This window comes from Petromyzon marinus, chromosome 1, assembly GCF_048934315.1.
Source record: "Petromyzon marinus isolate PM22_M1 ecotype Great Lakes invasive population chromosome 1, UKy_Petmar_22M1.pri1.0, whole genome shotgun sequence".
Lineage (NCBI taxonomy): Eukaryota > Metazoa > Chordata > Hyperoartia > Petromyzontiformes > Petromyzontidae > Petromyzon > Petromyzon marinus.
Window position 1 is genome coordinate 36,771,953 of NC_133667.1, and position 14,370 is coordinate 36,786,322.

The following is a 14,370-nucleotide window of genomic DNA, read 5'->3' on the forward strand; positions in this document are numbered from 1 at the left end:
AACGTTTCAGATAATGGTCCTTCACAGCACAGTCAATATCTCTGGCCTCCCTATTTATAAGCTATGATCAAGGGGCTATTGCCCGAAATTTTCGCCCATCGTATATTTTTCCAAGCCACGTTGCTGTTGATGAAAGTGCCGAGTTTGTGTTATTATTATTCGTGATCGTGCACCACTGCCAACGCAGCAGGAGCAGCGTCACCAGGCGCCGTGCGTATCTACCGGTTTGCGTTCACACGTTGTTGGCCGAGTGAAAACTCCAGAGGCCAGGCCGAGTCGGGCAGCACAGGGGTTCACCGCCCGCAGAGCGAGCGGTGAACCGTGCCCGCGGACGCCACCGTCCACCGGGTGCTCTGTTGCTCGTCACCATTTCGGACACGAATTCAAAATGAAGAAAAATATTTTAAACCGTGGTTGAGCGCCCGAAGGGCAATACTCGTCTCTGCGTGTCCTCTTCCTGTGTCCGCCAACATCAGTGGCGAGCGATATCCGAACCCGTTCTGGGCCACTCCTTGGTCAATTCAGCCTTAAATGAGTACCTCGTTCCGTCTAGAAACGTACGTCAACATGAGCATTTGGGTGTCGTTCTAGCCACACTACTACCTTGTATGCTACGCCGGTAGTAATAGGCGCTCGCAAACAGCGTGCCGGTGCTTATGTACGTGTGCGCGCGTGCGTGTGTGCGTGTGTGTGTGCGTGTGCGCGTGCGCGTGTGTGCGTGTGTGTGTGCATGTGTGCACGTGTGTGCGTGTGTGTGTGCATGTGTGTGTGCGTGTGTGTGCGTGCAAGCAGGGCTGTGTCATGCCGAGTGCGACAGCCAGGGCTGTGACGGACCGGGCGAGGACCAGTGCATGAGCTGCGCCCGCTGGAGCCTGCGGCTGCGGGGCGGCGGGAGGTGAGTCTCACGAGTCGCCACTGCCCCCTCCCCCACCGCCAACCTCGTGCCCTCCTCTCGCCTCCTCGATGGTCGTCGGTCGCGGGCGGCGCGCCGTGCGCTGGGCCGCGCGTCCCCGGCCAGCGTCTCGCGGCGTCTCCCGGCTCGTACGTCGCGCGGTGGCGACGCTTTGTTGTTTTCGAGCGCCCGCTCGTGTCCCCCTCCCCACCCCGCCTGTGCCGCCCGTCCCCGGCGCGCGCAGGAAGTGCCTGTCGGAGTGCCCGATCGGCTTCTTCGGCGACGGCGACACGCGGCGGTGCCGGCGGTGCTCGCGCGAGTGCCGGGCGTGCTCCGGCGCCGGCCTCGAGCGCTGCTCCGAGTGCCGCACCGGATACTTCCGGCAGGAGGGGCCGGGCCCGCAGTGCATGGCCGCCTGCAGCGACGGATTCTACCTGGACACAGGTGCGTGATGCCCATTGTCGCCGTAAGGTGTGATCAATCCACCGCTGGATGAAGGTCTCCCCAATTCGCCACCACTCCCGCCTCCTCTCACGACACCTTCCTCTCAAGGATCTCGCGGCATTTGAAACAACGGCTGTGGTTTTTTAAACCCCCTCCCCGCTGCCCCCCGCCCCCACCCCTTGCAGCGGCAATGATGTGCCGGCGGTGCACCGAGAGCTGCGAGCGCTGCGTGGGGGCGGCCGAGCGCTGCACGATGTGCCGCAACGGGCTCAGGTGAGCAAAGGCGATGGCGCGCGGGGGGGGTCGTGTACCCGAGATGAAATCGGTATGTATTGGTGCGTGTGTACCCGCGCGATGTGTGTGTTTGTCGGCCTTAGTAGGCCGCTCGTATACACCACTTGCGTTTGTGTTCGTTCCCATTATCTTACTTTCTACCCCGTATCTTCTACAAATGCTCCGTTGTTTCGAGGCGCCACGCGATCGAGCGTGGTCTCTAATTACAGACCGTCTGGTCGCTCTGCGTGCCGTCCACTCTGGCAGCCACCGCCCATGACGTTCGCCTGCCGCTCTCGTCTACGTTGCAAGGCGGTGCTCGTAACGAACACGGTCACGGGCGCTGCCTGGCCCTGGTGTCACCGCGATCGTTCACAGCTACTCATTGTTTCATTTGGACTCTCCCCGCGATCTGACGTGGGCTAGGAGGAGGATCGACGCCGGTGAAGTTCGTAGATTCGGCCCCTGGCCCCGCGCTTGCTCGGCTGGATTTGAGTTTCGGATGCATTCAGCTCGCCATCACGTGACACCCGTGGTTTAGTCACCGCATCCCTCCCTCCCCCCCATCGTCCCGTGTCCTCGCAGCCTCCACGGCTCCATGTGTGTGCCCAAGTGCCAGGAGAGGACCTACTTCAATCTGCAGGAGACGCGCTGCGAGCCCTGCCACCCCTCGTGCAACACCTGCGCAAGTAGGGCCCGCACCGACGCCTCCCACCTGCGACCTGCGGCCTTGCGCTTCATGCCAGCTGGAACGATCAGCTGACCAGAACCTGGTTCCTGGAATTATTGCGGAGTGCCAGATCTACCTCGCCTCATTCTGTCCCTCATTGTACCCTACATTCTGGTCAACCTCACAGGATTGTGGGATTTTCTGGTACAGTAATGCAGGATTGTGAACGATAGTGGGTAGTGCCTTGCGCCCATAGCCCCTTACCCTGAAGCCAGCCTGGAAGTCTTCCGCAAAGTCTCGAGTGAGAAGCAAACTCGAATGTACAAAACGGTACAGGTGGAATCGTACGATTTGTAATTATTCTCAATACAACTGCATCTAAGTTGCTGAACAAGAACAAGCATGGCATGGCAATCATGTGTGTGGTTTATATATATAACAAAAAATACTGTCGTAAATGTATGCTGGAGAAAAGGCAATCGGTCATAAGCAAAAAAGAGGTGTAATTTCTTAAACCTGGACCTGACCAGGGGCGGGGAATCGACAGCATTGGTGGCTAGGGGGAGAGAGTTATATACTTTGGGGGGAGCAGCAGCAGGGAAGGAGGAGCAAATGTAGTGATGTCCCACCTCTTTCTCTGCCCACCTCTTCCCGTGCTGGTCTCACGCAGCCACTAATCAATCTCACGCCACCTGCCGGCCAATGTCACACGCTACGCCATCTCGCATTTGAGAGGTCCCCCCTCCGAAGCTGATACCTGACCTTTGACCCAACAATTATGGGAATAATTATTTTACACTCCTCACGCGGGAACAAGCGAAAGGAAGGTCCAAGACAACAATGTTGATGGCTCCTTCCTCTCTCGGCTTCATTGCGCCCACCAGCGATCCCTGGGCTCTCATTTCCACCTTTTGGAGGCCCCTGAAGCCAGAAACCACTGCTTGGCTCCCTGCTAAAGCCTCCCCATGCATCCCTAAGAATTGCCAGGCCCTCGGCCTCCTCGTGACCCCGTGACCTCGTGACGTGATCTCCCGTGTGCCAAGTGCGCTCCTTCATGCGCCGTGTGCGCTCGTGTGCACGTACTGGCACAGGCAGCGGAACTGACGATCATCTGTCGATCAACCCGTAACACCTGGGTCTGTCCCCAGCAAGCGAGACTTCTACACTTCACGTGATGGCATCAGTGGACCTAGCCTGGCACAAGCGCTGTGGTGAAGTCACCAGCACTTAGTGGGGAATGGCGGCTGTTGTTCATGGGTGTGTGCATTCCTACGTGTGTGATGCATGTGCGTGTGTGCGTATGTACGCGTGGGGAGTGGTGGCGCAGTGGTTAGTGCACTGCGCTGCACACCCAAGTAAGATTCCTGCTCACGGCCAACATCAGTGGCAAATATCTGAAGCAGTTGTGGGCGGCCTGCCCTAGACCGATGCAACCTTTAAAATAAGTACCTGGTGCAGTATGTCAGCATCAGCACTGGGGAGATGAAGAAAACTGGGCTTGGTTCTGGCCACACACCCGCCAACCCATCCCCATCGACCGGTCCTTAATAGGCGCTCGCGGACAGCACTTGCCCTAGCAGTCTGCGTGTCTACACGGGGGGTCTTTGTCTTTGTTTGTGGTCCCCAGCCGGGGGGCAGTACTCGTGCCTGAAGTGTGCGGCCGGCTACCTGAGGCAGGACGGGATCTGCGTGCCGGACTGCAGCCCCAGCTACTACCGTGAGGAGGTGGAGGAGGGCGCCGAGCCCAGCTGCGACAAGTACGAGCGCCCTGCGCAAGCGGGCACCCTGCACACAATGGCACCGGCAGCACGCAGACACCCTCCGCACACACACGCACTCCCTACGTAAAGGCACCATACACATAACCCAAACACGCAGCCACCCTGTCTACACATTGCCGCCCTGCATGTAGGCCGCATTTAGAACCACCCCGTACGCGTGCAGAACACGACTTCCGTGGGACGTGTGCCCGCCTGCAGGTGCGAGGTGAGCTGCGTGACGTGCAGCGGGCCCACGGATCGCAGCTGTACCAGCTGCAGCGAGGGCCAGAGCCTGGAGGCTGGGGCGTGCGTGGCCGTGTACACCTGCCGCGACTGTACGTGCAGCACGCCGACAGCGCAACCTCGCGCACCTCTCGCACCGCCAGCCCGTCACGCACGCGCGCCCTAATCTCTCCCCCGCCCGCCCCCGTTGTGCGCAGCGAGCGGAGAGACGGTGGACACCAGCTTCTGCTACCTGGTCAAGGTGAACAACCTCTGCAGCAGGAAGGTCTTGCAGCAGCTCTGCTGCAGGACCTGCTCCAACCGCGGCTAAGCCGAGCGGCCCTGCTGCCCGCCGTCATCCCTTGGCCCACCGTCGCTCGCCGGGTCCGCCCTCGGCCACCTCCACCGGTCGTCGCGGGGCCCGGTCCGGCGTGGGGCGTCCCACGTCCCCCGAGGGTCGAGGGACGTCTCCTCGGATTGTCCGTGGTCTCGTCGAGGCTTTTCCCTGGTTTCCCCGGGGCCTCGTGGGCGGCGGTTATGTGGGGGCGCGGGGAGGTGACGGGGCCTGCTCTTCCGGCCAGGTTTCACTTCCCGGAGAATTTTCCTCTCGGCCCTTAATGGCTAAACTTTACTAAACAACAAAAAACAACACGAGGAAATGTTTTAAAGGGGGTGGAAGTAAGTGGCAAAAAAATATATCGGCAACAGCGGCCACGACGGAGAGAGTCGTTAAGGGGTGACGGCCCAGTGGCTCGTTTCGTTCCTTTGCTCAGGTGAGTGCCTCGGAGGGGCCGCTGGGTTGGAGCAGGCAGCGGCACCGGCTGGAGGAGGCCGTTCCGGTGCCGCCGTCGAGCCTGGGCTCTGCTTGGGCCGGGAGCCCTGCCCAGCGCCACGCTGCCCCGCCCGGCTCCCAGGTGCACGGCGTTCAGGGGTCGGCGGCAGCGGTGGCAGCGCGCAAAACCGCAATTCCATCGCTCAGGGGAGGCTCTGCTCTCAAATGCGCCAGCTCTCTAATCACGATGATGATGACGATGATAATACGTGATAATAACCAGGGCTTGATTCAAGCTGGAGCTGTGTCCAGGGCTGAGCTCTGGAAAATACCCCACGAGAGATAGAGCCCTCATTAATAATGACGATCGGAGCTAAATTTTGGCATGGGTATTGGGCGGGGAAAATTAAATTGATGAGGCGGTCACACATTGCGCGTTGCTCTAACCAGGTTTTACCGAAGCGCCATATACATACTTTGTTCTATAAATCACGAGGTCATAAGTAATCTAGAGCTAGCTGTGATTTACTCAGAAAATAAATCTATATATATAAATATGTATAGTATATATTTTTTCTGTAGTGTCCTACAGAGAGCAAGCGAGAGGTGCTCTTCACTGCATTCCGCTTGTGCCGTCGCTCTGTGGAGCGTGGTTCTGGGGGTGGGGGGTGGTCGATGGGAAGAGGGGGGGTGGGTAGGTGGGTGGGTAGGTGGGTGGGTAGGTGGGTGGGTAGGTGGGTGGGTAGGTGGGTGGGTCGCGGAGGGGCCGCCCGCGCGATGACCTTTCCCCGACCCCCTTTCCTCCCACCGGTCTCCATTCAAATCCGATCGGCACCTCGTCCCCCCCTCCACCCCTCGTCTCACGGCAATCAAAGCCACGGTTCAACTCGCGACTCGGTGTTGCGGGCGGGGGGGGGGGGTCCCGCTTACCGTGCAGCCAATTAACTTATTAAAGTGACGTCAGCTGCACGCGGCAGGGCACAACCAAGTGGCGGACTGTGACGTCCTCGTCTTAGGGGTTCCGCTCTGGTGTATTATTTCGGGAGCGTTCACTTCGCGAGAGATTAATGCCAAGTACGACGACCAGATTCCGTTTTTAATTATAGCCTTTTTGTTTATTATTATTATTTTACATGTCCGTGGCGTTTGTATAGAAAATGTTATTATTGTTATTATTGTATTTTAGGTGAATATTAGACGATGTATTAATTAGGCTATTTCACACGAAACTCAAATAAATGAATAAGGTGGTGACTCGACGTCGCTGTGTCACGCGCGGAGCAGAGGAGTGCGTCGGTCAGGGGTGGGGTGTGGACGTGTCAGGGGTGGGGTGTGGATGGGTCAGGGGTAGGGTGTGCGTGGGTCAGGGGTGGGGTGTGGATAGGTCAGGGGTGGGGTGTGCGTGGGTCAGGGGTGGGGTATGCGTGGGTCAGGGGTGATGGTGGTGATTGGAGACGTTGATGATGGTGCTGGACCCCTATGGAGGTGTCCCGTCCCCCACTGGTGTCACGTGACGTGGCGTGCTCTGGGGTCGTGGAATTCACCCCGCGGTGGGGAGGGGCGGGGGGACGCGGGGGCTCTGTGACGTCAGAGCGTCGGGGGTGGGAGTGTGCCGGACTAAATAGATGCTCGCTAACAATATTTACCCCAACAGTCTGTTCAGGGTTGTAGGGGTGGGGGCGTTGTATTGCATGGGAGGGTGAGTGTACACTCATGGACGTGTGAGCCCATTCATGTGTGCGAGTGTGTATATGGGAATGTGTGGACATGTGGAGGTGCTGGCCACCCACCTTTTCGTGTGGCGGTTCCGGCCTTATCTAGGTCCTCGCTAACAGAACTTGGCTCAAGAGTCTCTTGAAAGGCTATACGGGGGGGGGGGGTCTTTGTGTACGCGTGAGTGTGTGCACGTGTGAGTGCCCGCGTGTGTGCACGTGTGAGTGTGTGAGTGCCCGCGTGTGTGCACGTGTGAGTGGGTGAGTGCCCGCGTGTGTGCAAGTGTGAGTGTGTGCACGTGTGTGTGCAAGTGAGCGTATTCACGTTGTGGCGATGGGAGGGGTCGCATTGGCTCTGGGGAGGAGGAGGAGGGGGGGTCTCGGACACTGTAACAAACAAAACGCGACGCTGCGCTCACAGCGAGACGCACAGAGCGGGCTTTGTGCGACCGCGACACCCCTCCCTCTCCTCCTCCCTCTCGCCTCTCCTCCCCCTGCTCCCCCCAGAGTCTCTTTCCCCTCCTTTTCTCCTCTCCATCCCTCTCCTCCATCTCCTTCCTCTCTCTCTCTCTTTCCCATCTCCTCCGCCTCCTCTCATCTATCCACCCTCTCTTCTCCCATCTCACTCTCATCCGTTGCATCCCTCTTCCCCATCTCCCATGAGTCTCCCTCGCCCCTTCTACATCTCCCTTCTCTCTTCTCATCCCTCACTCGTCTCCCCTCTCATCCTTCTCTCCATCACGCGTCATCCATCCTCCACCTTCCCTCCTATTCCGAAACAACCGCTCACTCTGTTCGGAGCACAAGAACCTGGATCGAGTCTCGAGTGGGGGAGCAAGTGGTGAGGAGCAGGAACGCGGTTCCCGCTGCAGGCCCTGCAGCTCCCATCCCATAGATCGTGCCAACGAATGCACTCTGCTCTGAAGAAGGGCCATTGCCCGAAAAGTCGCCTCGTATATGACGATCTCGTTGAGGGGGGCAGTGTTGTTGAAATGTGTTGTGCGTCGCCACGTGCTTGACTAGCGCTGCACGTCGGATCGTCTGCTGCCTCTTGACGCAGGAGCGACGCGCAGTTTTGGTTTTCCACCCGAGTCTCGCGTGACCCCCGCATGTGCGAGTCGGCGTCCACCGCGAGTCAATGTTCACTGCGAGCGCCCAGTCGGAGCGATAATCCCCTCCAGGTATCAATGGGTCCTTTAAGCAGCTGGCACTCCCCACCCACGGCAACTTGGAGACGAACCAGGCACTTAACGACATACGCGGATTTAAACCAAGCGCGTGACTTCTCATCCGTGTGATGTTTCGCGAAGCGACGATGCTGCCCTGGATTGTTTTGTGTTTAGGGCTTCTTTTCAGGAGGATCCTGCGTGACTCGCTTTGCATAAATTCGCTAAACGGAGCCGAATCGTCGTCACCTGGGCTCCATACCAGGTGCGGGTCTCCATGCCAAGTGCGGGTCTCCATGCCAAGTGCGGGTCTCCATGCTAGGTGCGGGTCACCATGCCAGGTGCGGGTCTCCATGCCAGGTGCGGGTCTCCATGCCAGGGGCGGGTCACCATGCCAGGTGCGGGTCTCCATGCCAGGGGCGGGTCTCCATGCCAGGGGCGGGTCTCCATGCTAGGTGCGGGTCTCCATGCCAGGGGCGGGTCTCCATGCCAGGTGCGGGTCTCCATGCCAGGTGCGGGTCACCATGCCAGGTGCGGGTCTCCATGCCAGGGGCGGGTCTCCATGCCAGGGGCGGGTCTCCATGCCAGGGGCGGGTCTCCATGCCAGGGGCGGGTCTCCATGCCAGGGGCGGGTCTCCATCGACCATCGGGGCTGCACCGTGGGGTTGAGGGTTCGACTCCAGGCGCGAAATGCCAATGTCGACGTCTGATAGCAACGACGAGAGGGATTCAGGAGAGAGGGTTCGTGTAGTTTGTGAGGCGACTCCTTCGTTAAAGGAGCACATACTACATCGAGGTTTACTTTATGGTCCATAGTTGGTCCATACAGGGTGGAATAAGTTGGGCAGGTGATGAGAAGATGGGGGAGCAGGGAAGGAACGCGATTTCCGCCTAAACGGCGCAGCTGATTTCCTCACCAACTCTCAGAGAGACGCCTAATCCTTCATTTAACCACGAAGGCCCAGAGCCTTTCTGTCGCAATGCAATAGCGGTACTCCAGCGATGACTGAGTCTCGCTGAATGGAGGAGATTTAACCGAGTCTCGGGATGAGAGGCAATAAGCACTAAACCAGCTGCTGACACAGGTCCGCTGGGTTTCCTACTATAACCCTGGAGATGTGAAGGGAGGGGGAGGGTCCACTGAACTTTGACCTCTTGAAAACAAACCCGCACCCCTTGACCCGAGCCCGACACGCGTCCTAATCCAAGGCGCCATCCTCGGGTCTCTGTAATGGCTTCACAATCGGGAAGGATTCCAATTTGTCGAATCTGTCCCAGTGTGGTCGCGCTGGCAATATAACCCGCACTGCGACCCGCCCGCGCTCACCGTGGGACACACGACGCTCGCTCATCGCCAGTCGCTGTGGAGCGTTGCGAGCGAGTGAACGCCACACAAAGCGCCTCCTCCCCGCGTGCTGTGTGCCTCGACTCGCGTCTCATCAGCCACGCGGCTCTCTGCGGTCTCATCGGCGCAAGTCGGGCTTGTTCAAAGCGATGCTGGCGAACTGTTTATGGGCAAGGAACCATCCCTGTGAGCTGTCTCCGAGTTCGTCGCAAGAGTACCCGATACATACGCGTGTGCTGTGTGGGTACTGTGTTTGTGCTGTGTGGGTACTGTGCGTGTGCTGTGTGGGTACTGTGCGTGTGCTGTGTGGGTACTGTGTATGCTGTGTGGGTACTGTGCGTGTGCTGTGTGGGTACTGTGTATGCTGTGTGGGTACTGTGCGTGTGCTGTGTGGGTACTGTGCGTGTGCTGTGTGGGTACTGTGCGTGTGCTGTGTGGGTACTGTGCGTGTGCTGTGTGGGTACTGTGCGTGTGCTGTGTGGGTACTGTGTTTGTGCTGTGTGGGTACTGTGCGTGTGCTGTGTGGGTACTGTGCGTGTGCTGTGTGGGTACTGTGTTTGTGCTGTGTGGGTACTGTGCGTGTGCTGTGTGGGTACTGTGTATGCTGTGTGGGTACTGTGCGTGTGCTGTGTGGGTACTGTGTTTGTGCTGTGTGGGTACTGTGCGTGTGCTGTGTGGGTACTGTGTTTGTGCTGTGTGGGTACTGTGCGTGTGCTGTGTGGGTACTGTGCGTGTGCTGTGTGGGTACTGTGCCTGTGCTGTGTGGGTACTGTGTATGCTGTGTGTGTACCGTCTGTGCTGCGGGTTTTTGAGACACTGCGAGTCGCTATGAGTCAGTGTCTGCTCACGGAGGTTTGGGTTTAATTTTGGCTGCTGCAGTCCTGGGCTGACGTGAACCCAGGCAGAGGTTTAAACACGGACACAACACCAAACACAGTTTACACAACACACAGACACGGTTTACACACACACACAACACACAGTTTACACACACACACACGTCAAGCTAACACAGGCACAACAGGCACGTCAAACACCCCAACAACAGACAATGCACACACAGGAACACAATGCTCGTAACACATCCGCATACTCTCAACATACACACCGACACATTAACACAACAACAACCGCCGGTCGCCACGAAGTGCTGGTGGTGACATCACTGCGGCTCTTGTGCCAGGCTACGTGCACACACACGCAGCGAATCCCGTTAGACAGTGGCACGCACCCCTGCGGGTGCGAGACGGGGCCAGCTTTTTTATTCGAAGGTAAATCATCGAACACACAAATTTAGCACGGACTCGAAAGCACAGCTGCTTTGTTTCATCAACACCTATGCATCTGTTTACATCGTACAAAGTTTTAACGAGTGTGAGGACGAAAGGGGTGCGAGGCTGCGGTGAAGATCAAGAATCGCTGGGCTTGAGGAGTCCGCGCACTGATCCAGGAGGGGCGATTCGCCCTTGGGGTGCGTGGCGGCTGTGACGCGCCTGGAGTCCTGGAGATATTCCGACCCCCAATCGCATCACCGCCGCTGCATTCCGCCTCTCACGCAGTTCCCTTCACACGACAAAGATCAATATCCCCTACATAGCCTTCGCAGACTGTTGGGGCAAGTTAGCGGAGGGCACCTGTGAAGATCGAAGCCAGCGGCGCATGATGGGGTGGGTGGCCAACACCACGCCCAGCCGCATTTGTCTCACCAGTGCTGATGTTTGCACACCGCACCAGGTACTCAATTGAGGCTGAATCGGCCTTGGAGGAGTCCCAAGACCCCCTCCAGCACCCCCCCCCCCCATTGCATCTCCCCCATCTCTCTCACACCCCCCTCCAGCCACCCTCAATCTCCCCCCCCTCCTCCTCCGTTCTCTCTCCACCCTCCCCGTGCCCATCCCCTGCGTGCCACCCCCCACGCCGTGCCCGTGCGCTCCCTCGCCGAGGTGAGGAGCGAGGGGGGGCCTGCAGCCCGCTGATCCCTCGCGCTGTGGAATGCTGCCTGCCAGACCGTGAGGTTCGCTTACAAAGCATTCCCCCGGGGCTCCAGCTCGCTCACCTACAGTGCGTGTGTGTACGTGCGTGTGTGTACGTGCGTGTGTGTACGTGCGTGTGTGTACGTGCGTGTGTGTACGTGCGTGTGTGTGTGTAGGGAGCGGTGGTGTCGCGGTTAGCGCTACGCTACGCTATGAACCTGGCGCACCGGGTTCGATTCCCGCTCACGGCCAACACCAGTGACGATTATCTGAACCGGTCCTGGGCCTCCCCTAGGTCGACTCAGCCTCAAATGAGTAACTGGTGCGGTGGATAAAAACATAGCCACTGGGGAGACAAAGGCGGCCGGGCGTGGGGCTGCTCTGTGACGGAAGTAATAGGTGCTCGCTAACGGCACATTACCCCAACAGTCTGTGAAAGGTTTAACGGGAGCCTGTTCTCAATGTTAGGCTGTGCCTGTACTTGCTGATGTCTATCGGCATGCTTGCGTATTGTGTGTGCGCGTAATGTGTGTACACAAACAGCATTCCTCGTCTGGGGAGGCTGCGGCTATCAGTCCCCCATCGGCCAGAGCCGTCGGCGCTGACGCTGATCCTTGTGATGAGGCTTCTCTGCTGCGAATGCTGCCGTCTCTCGCGCTGGGGAAAAGTTGAATCGCCACTGTTGGATCTCCTGTTGCTCGTGTGGTCTTTGCTGTGGTTGCCGCTGCGTCTACTGCTGATGCTGCTTTTATTGCTGTGCTTCACGTGTTATTTTATTGATGTGCTTCTCGTGTTATTTTATTGATGTGCTTCACGTGTTATTTTATTGATGTGCTTCACGTGTTATTTTATTGATGTGCTTCACGTGTTATTTTATTGATGTGCTTCACGTGTTATTTTATTGATGTGCTTCACGTGTTATTTTATTGATGTGCTTCACGTGTTATATTATTGATGTGCTTCACGTGTTATATTATTGATGTGCTTCACGTGTTATATTATTGCTGTGCTTCACGTGTTATTTTATTGATGTGCTTCACGTTATATTATTGATGTGCTTCACGTGTTATTTTATTGATGTGCTTCTCGTGTTATTTTATTGATGTGCTTCTCGTGTTATTTTATTGATGTGCTTCACGTGTTATTTTATTGTTGTGCTTCACGTGTTATTTTATTGATGTGCTTCTCGTGTTATTATTTTTTGTTATTCCTTCTGATGTGGCTACTGTTTAGGCCTGCTATTGACTGATGCTATTGACTGATGCTGTTGCTGCTGCTGTTGTTTCACTGCATTGTATTTCTGCATACGGCACAGCGTATACACGGTTACACACACGGGGTGGAGCGGTGGCGCAGTGGTTAGCGCACAGTGCTGGGTAACTGGCGCTGTGAGTCCGATTCCAGGTTCATTGTTCCATTTATTTGGTATAGCCCTGTGAGCCATTCGGCTCTTGAATCGGGTGCAACCGCAACAAACAAATACATGAACAAGAAAACATCTTAAAGTGACTATGTGACTGTGCAAACAGAAAATCCAGGAAAAGATCAGTGGCGAGTGACATCCCAACGGGTCCTGGGTGCCACCCCTCCCCCACCCCACAATCAACTCGCACTCACCAGCGTGGCGAAGTGTGGTCAAGCAACCCCCTAACAACCGACACGACATGTGTAGTCGTCCGTGAGATTGTTAACGCGTTCTCGTGGATGGATATGGTGCGGCGGGTCCTCTCTCGGACGTTCCCCTCGAAGCTCGAAAGACGACATTAACCCAGTGACCGCCAGCATGCTGGGGCTGAGATCGGTGGTGAACTAAATGTTAATGCTCCTGCTGCTATTTCCGCTGTTGGAGCCTCCTCCGTCACCCCGAATTCCGCGCTAAACTCAGAGACCCCCCGCCCCTCTATTTTTATGACCCCGCTATTTAAAAAACAGAGCCGACACCGCGACATGTGTGAGGACAGCCACGACGGCGGTGGTGGCGGTGGTGCAGCCTCGCGGGCAACCCCCTGCCCCCACCAACAATAGGAGTGGAGTATGCGGGCGGGGTATTTTCCGGAGCTCAGCCCCGGATGAAATTAAGCCGTGCCGTGTAACTGACTCTTCGTTAAAACTGAACACCATCGTCAATAGCGTTGCGTCGCCTTAAAGGACACGCATAATAGGCGACGTTTCGGGAAATGGGCTTCTGCAGAGCACATAAACTTGACTCGTAATGAATGTCCCTATCTACGATTGCGGTACCTGTCTGATGTGTGCACCTGACAGCACGAGTGGCCAGTCGTCCCTCAATAGGGCGTGCGTACCTGTGTGGTGTGTGTCACCTGTGTGGTGTGTGTGTCACCTGTGTGGTGTGTGTGTCACTTGCGTGGTGTGTGTGTCACCTGTGTGGTGTGTGTGTCACCTGTGTGGTGTGTGTGTCACCTGTGTGGTGTGTGTGTCACCTGTGTGGTGTGTGTGTCACTTGCGTGGTGTGTGTGTCACTTGCGTGGTGTGTGTCACCTGTGTGGTGTGTGTCACCTGTGTGGTGTGTGTCACCTGCGTGGTGTGTGTGTGTCACCTGTGTGGTGTGTGTGTCACCTGCGTGGTGTGTGGGTCACTTGCGTGGTGTGTGTCACCTGCGTGGTGTGTCACATTCGTGGTGTGTGTGTCACCTGCGTGGTGTGTCACCTGTGTGGTGTGTGTCACCTGCGTGGTATGTGTCACCTGCGTGGTATGTGTGTCACCTGCGTGGTGTGTGTTACCTGTGGTGTGTCACTTGCGTGGTGTGTGTCACCTGCGTGGTGTGTGTGTTACCTGTGTGGTGTGTGTTACCTGTGTGGTGTGTGTTACCTGTGTGGTGTGTGTTACCTGTGTGGTGTGTGTTACCTGTGTGGTGTGTGTGTTACCTGTGTGGTGTGTGTTACTTGCGTGGTGTGTCACCTGCGTGGTGTGTATGTTACCTGCGTGGTGTGTGTTACCTGCGTCGTGTGTATGTTACCTGCAGGCGAGGGTTGTTGTGTGTGAGGGTGTGAGGGTGTGAGAGTGTTCTTCTCACAAAGATCCCCCCGTGTCGCCTTCAACAGACGGAAGGGCCAAGTGCTGCTCGCCAGCACCCATGAAAGCCAGCACGGTAGACGAGGGGTGGATCCAGCGCCACCTTTG

At 57.1% G+C, this 14,370-nt stretch overlaps 1 protein-coding gene and 1 long non-coding RNA gene across 3 annotated transcripts in view; one reads left to right on the forward strand and one right to left on the reverse strand.

Annotated features, from left to right (window-relative positions):
* Positions 1-6,287, forward strand: part of PCSK5 (proprotein convertase subtilisin/kexin type 5) — a 44,744-nt gene extending 38,457 nt beyond the window's left edge. The window contains exons 16-22 of one of the 2 annotated variants that reach the window (XM_032951408.2): positions 790-895; positions 1,137-1,336; positions 1,522-1,609; positions 2,195-2,298; positions 3,907-4,036; positions 4,259-4,374; positions 4,480-6,287. In XM_032951408.2, coding sequence (XP_032807299.1) covers positions 790-895; positions 1,137-1,336; positions 1,522-1,609; positions 2,195-2,298; positions 3,907-4,036; positions 4,259-4,374; positions 4,480-4,592 — 857 coding nt within the window. In that variant the 3' untranslated portion in view covers positions 4,593-6,287. The remainder of the gene's footprint in view (positions 1-789; positions 896-1,136; positions 1,337-1,521; positions 1,610-2,194; positions 2,299-3,906; positions 4,037-4,258; positions 4,375-4,479) is intronic. The other variant, XM_032951418.2, reaches the window with a different exon arrangement.
* Positions 6,288-10,469: 4,182 nt separating this feature from the next.
* Positions 10,470-14,211, reverse strand: LOC142924938 (uncharacterized). Its single transcript, XR_012942045.1, has 2 exons — positions 14,115-14,211; positions 10,470-14,058 (listed from the first exon to the last, which is right to left on the reverse strand). It is a non-coding gene; the product is annotated as an uncharacterized LOC142924938 (long non-coding RNA).
* Positions 14,212-14,370: the final 159 nt, after the last annotated feature.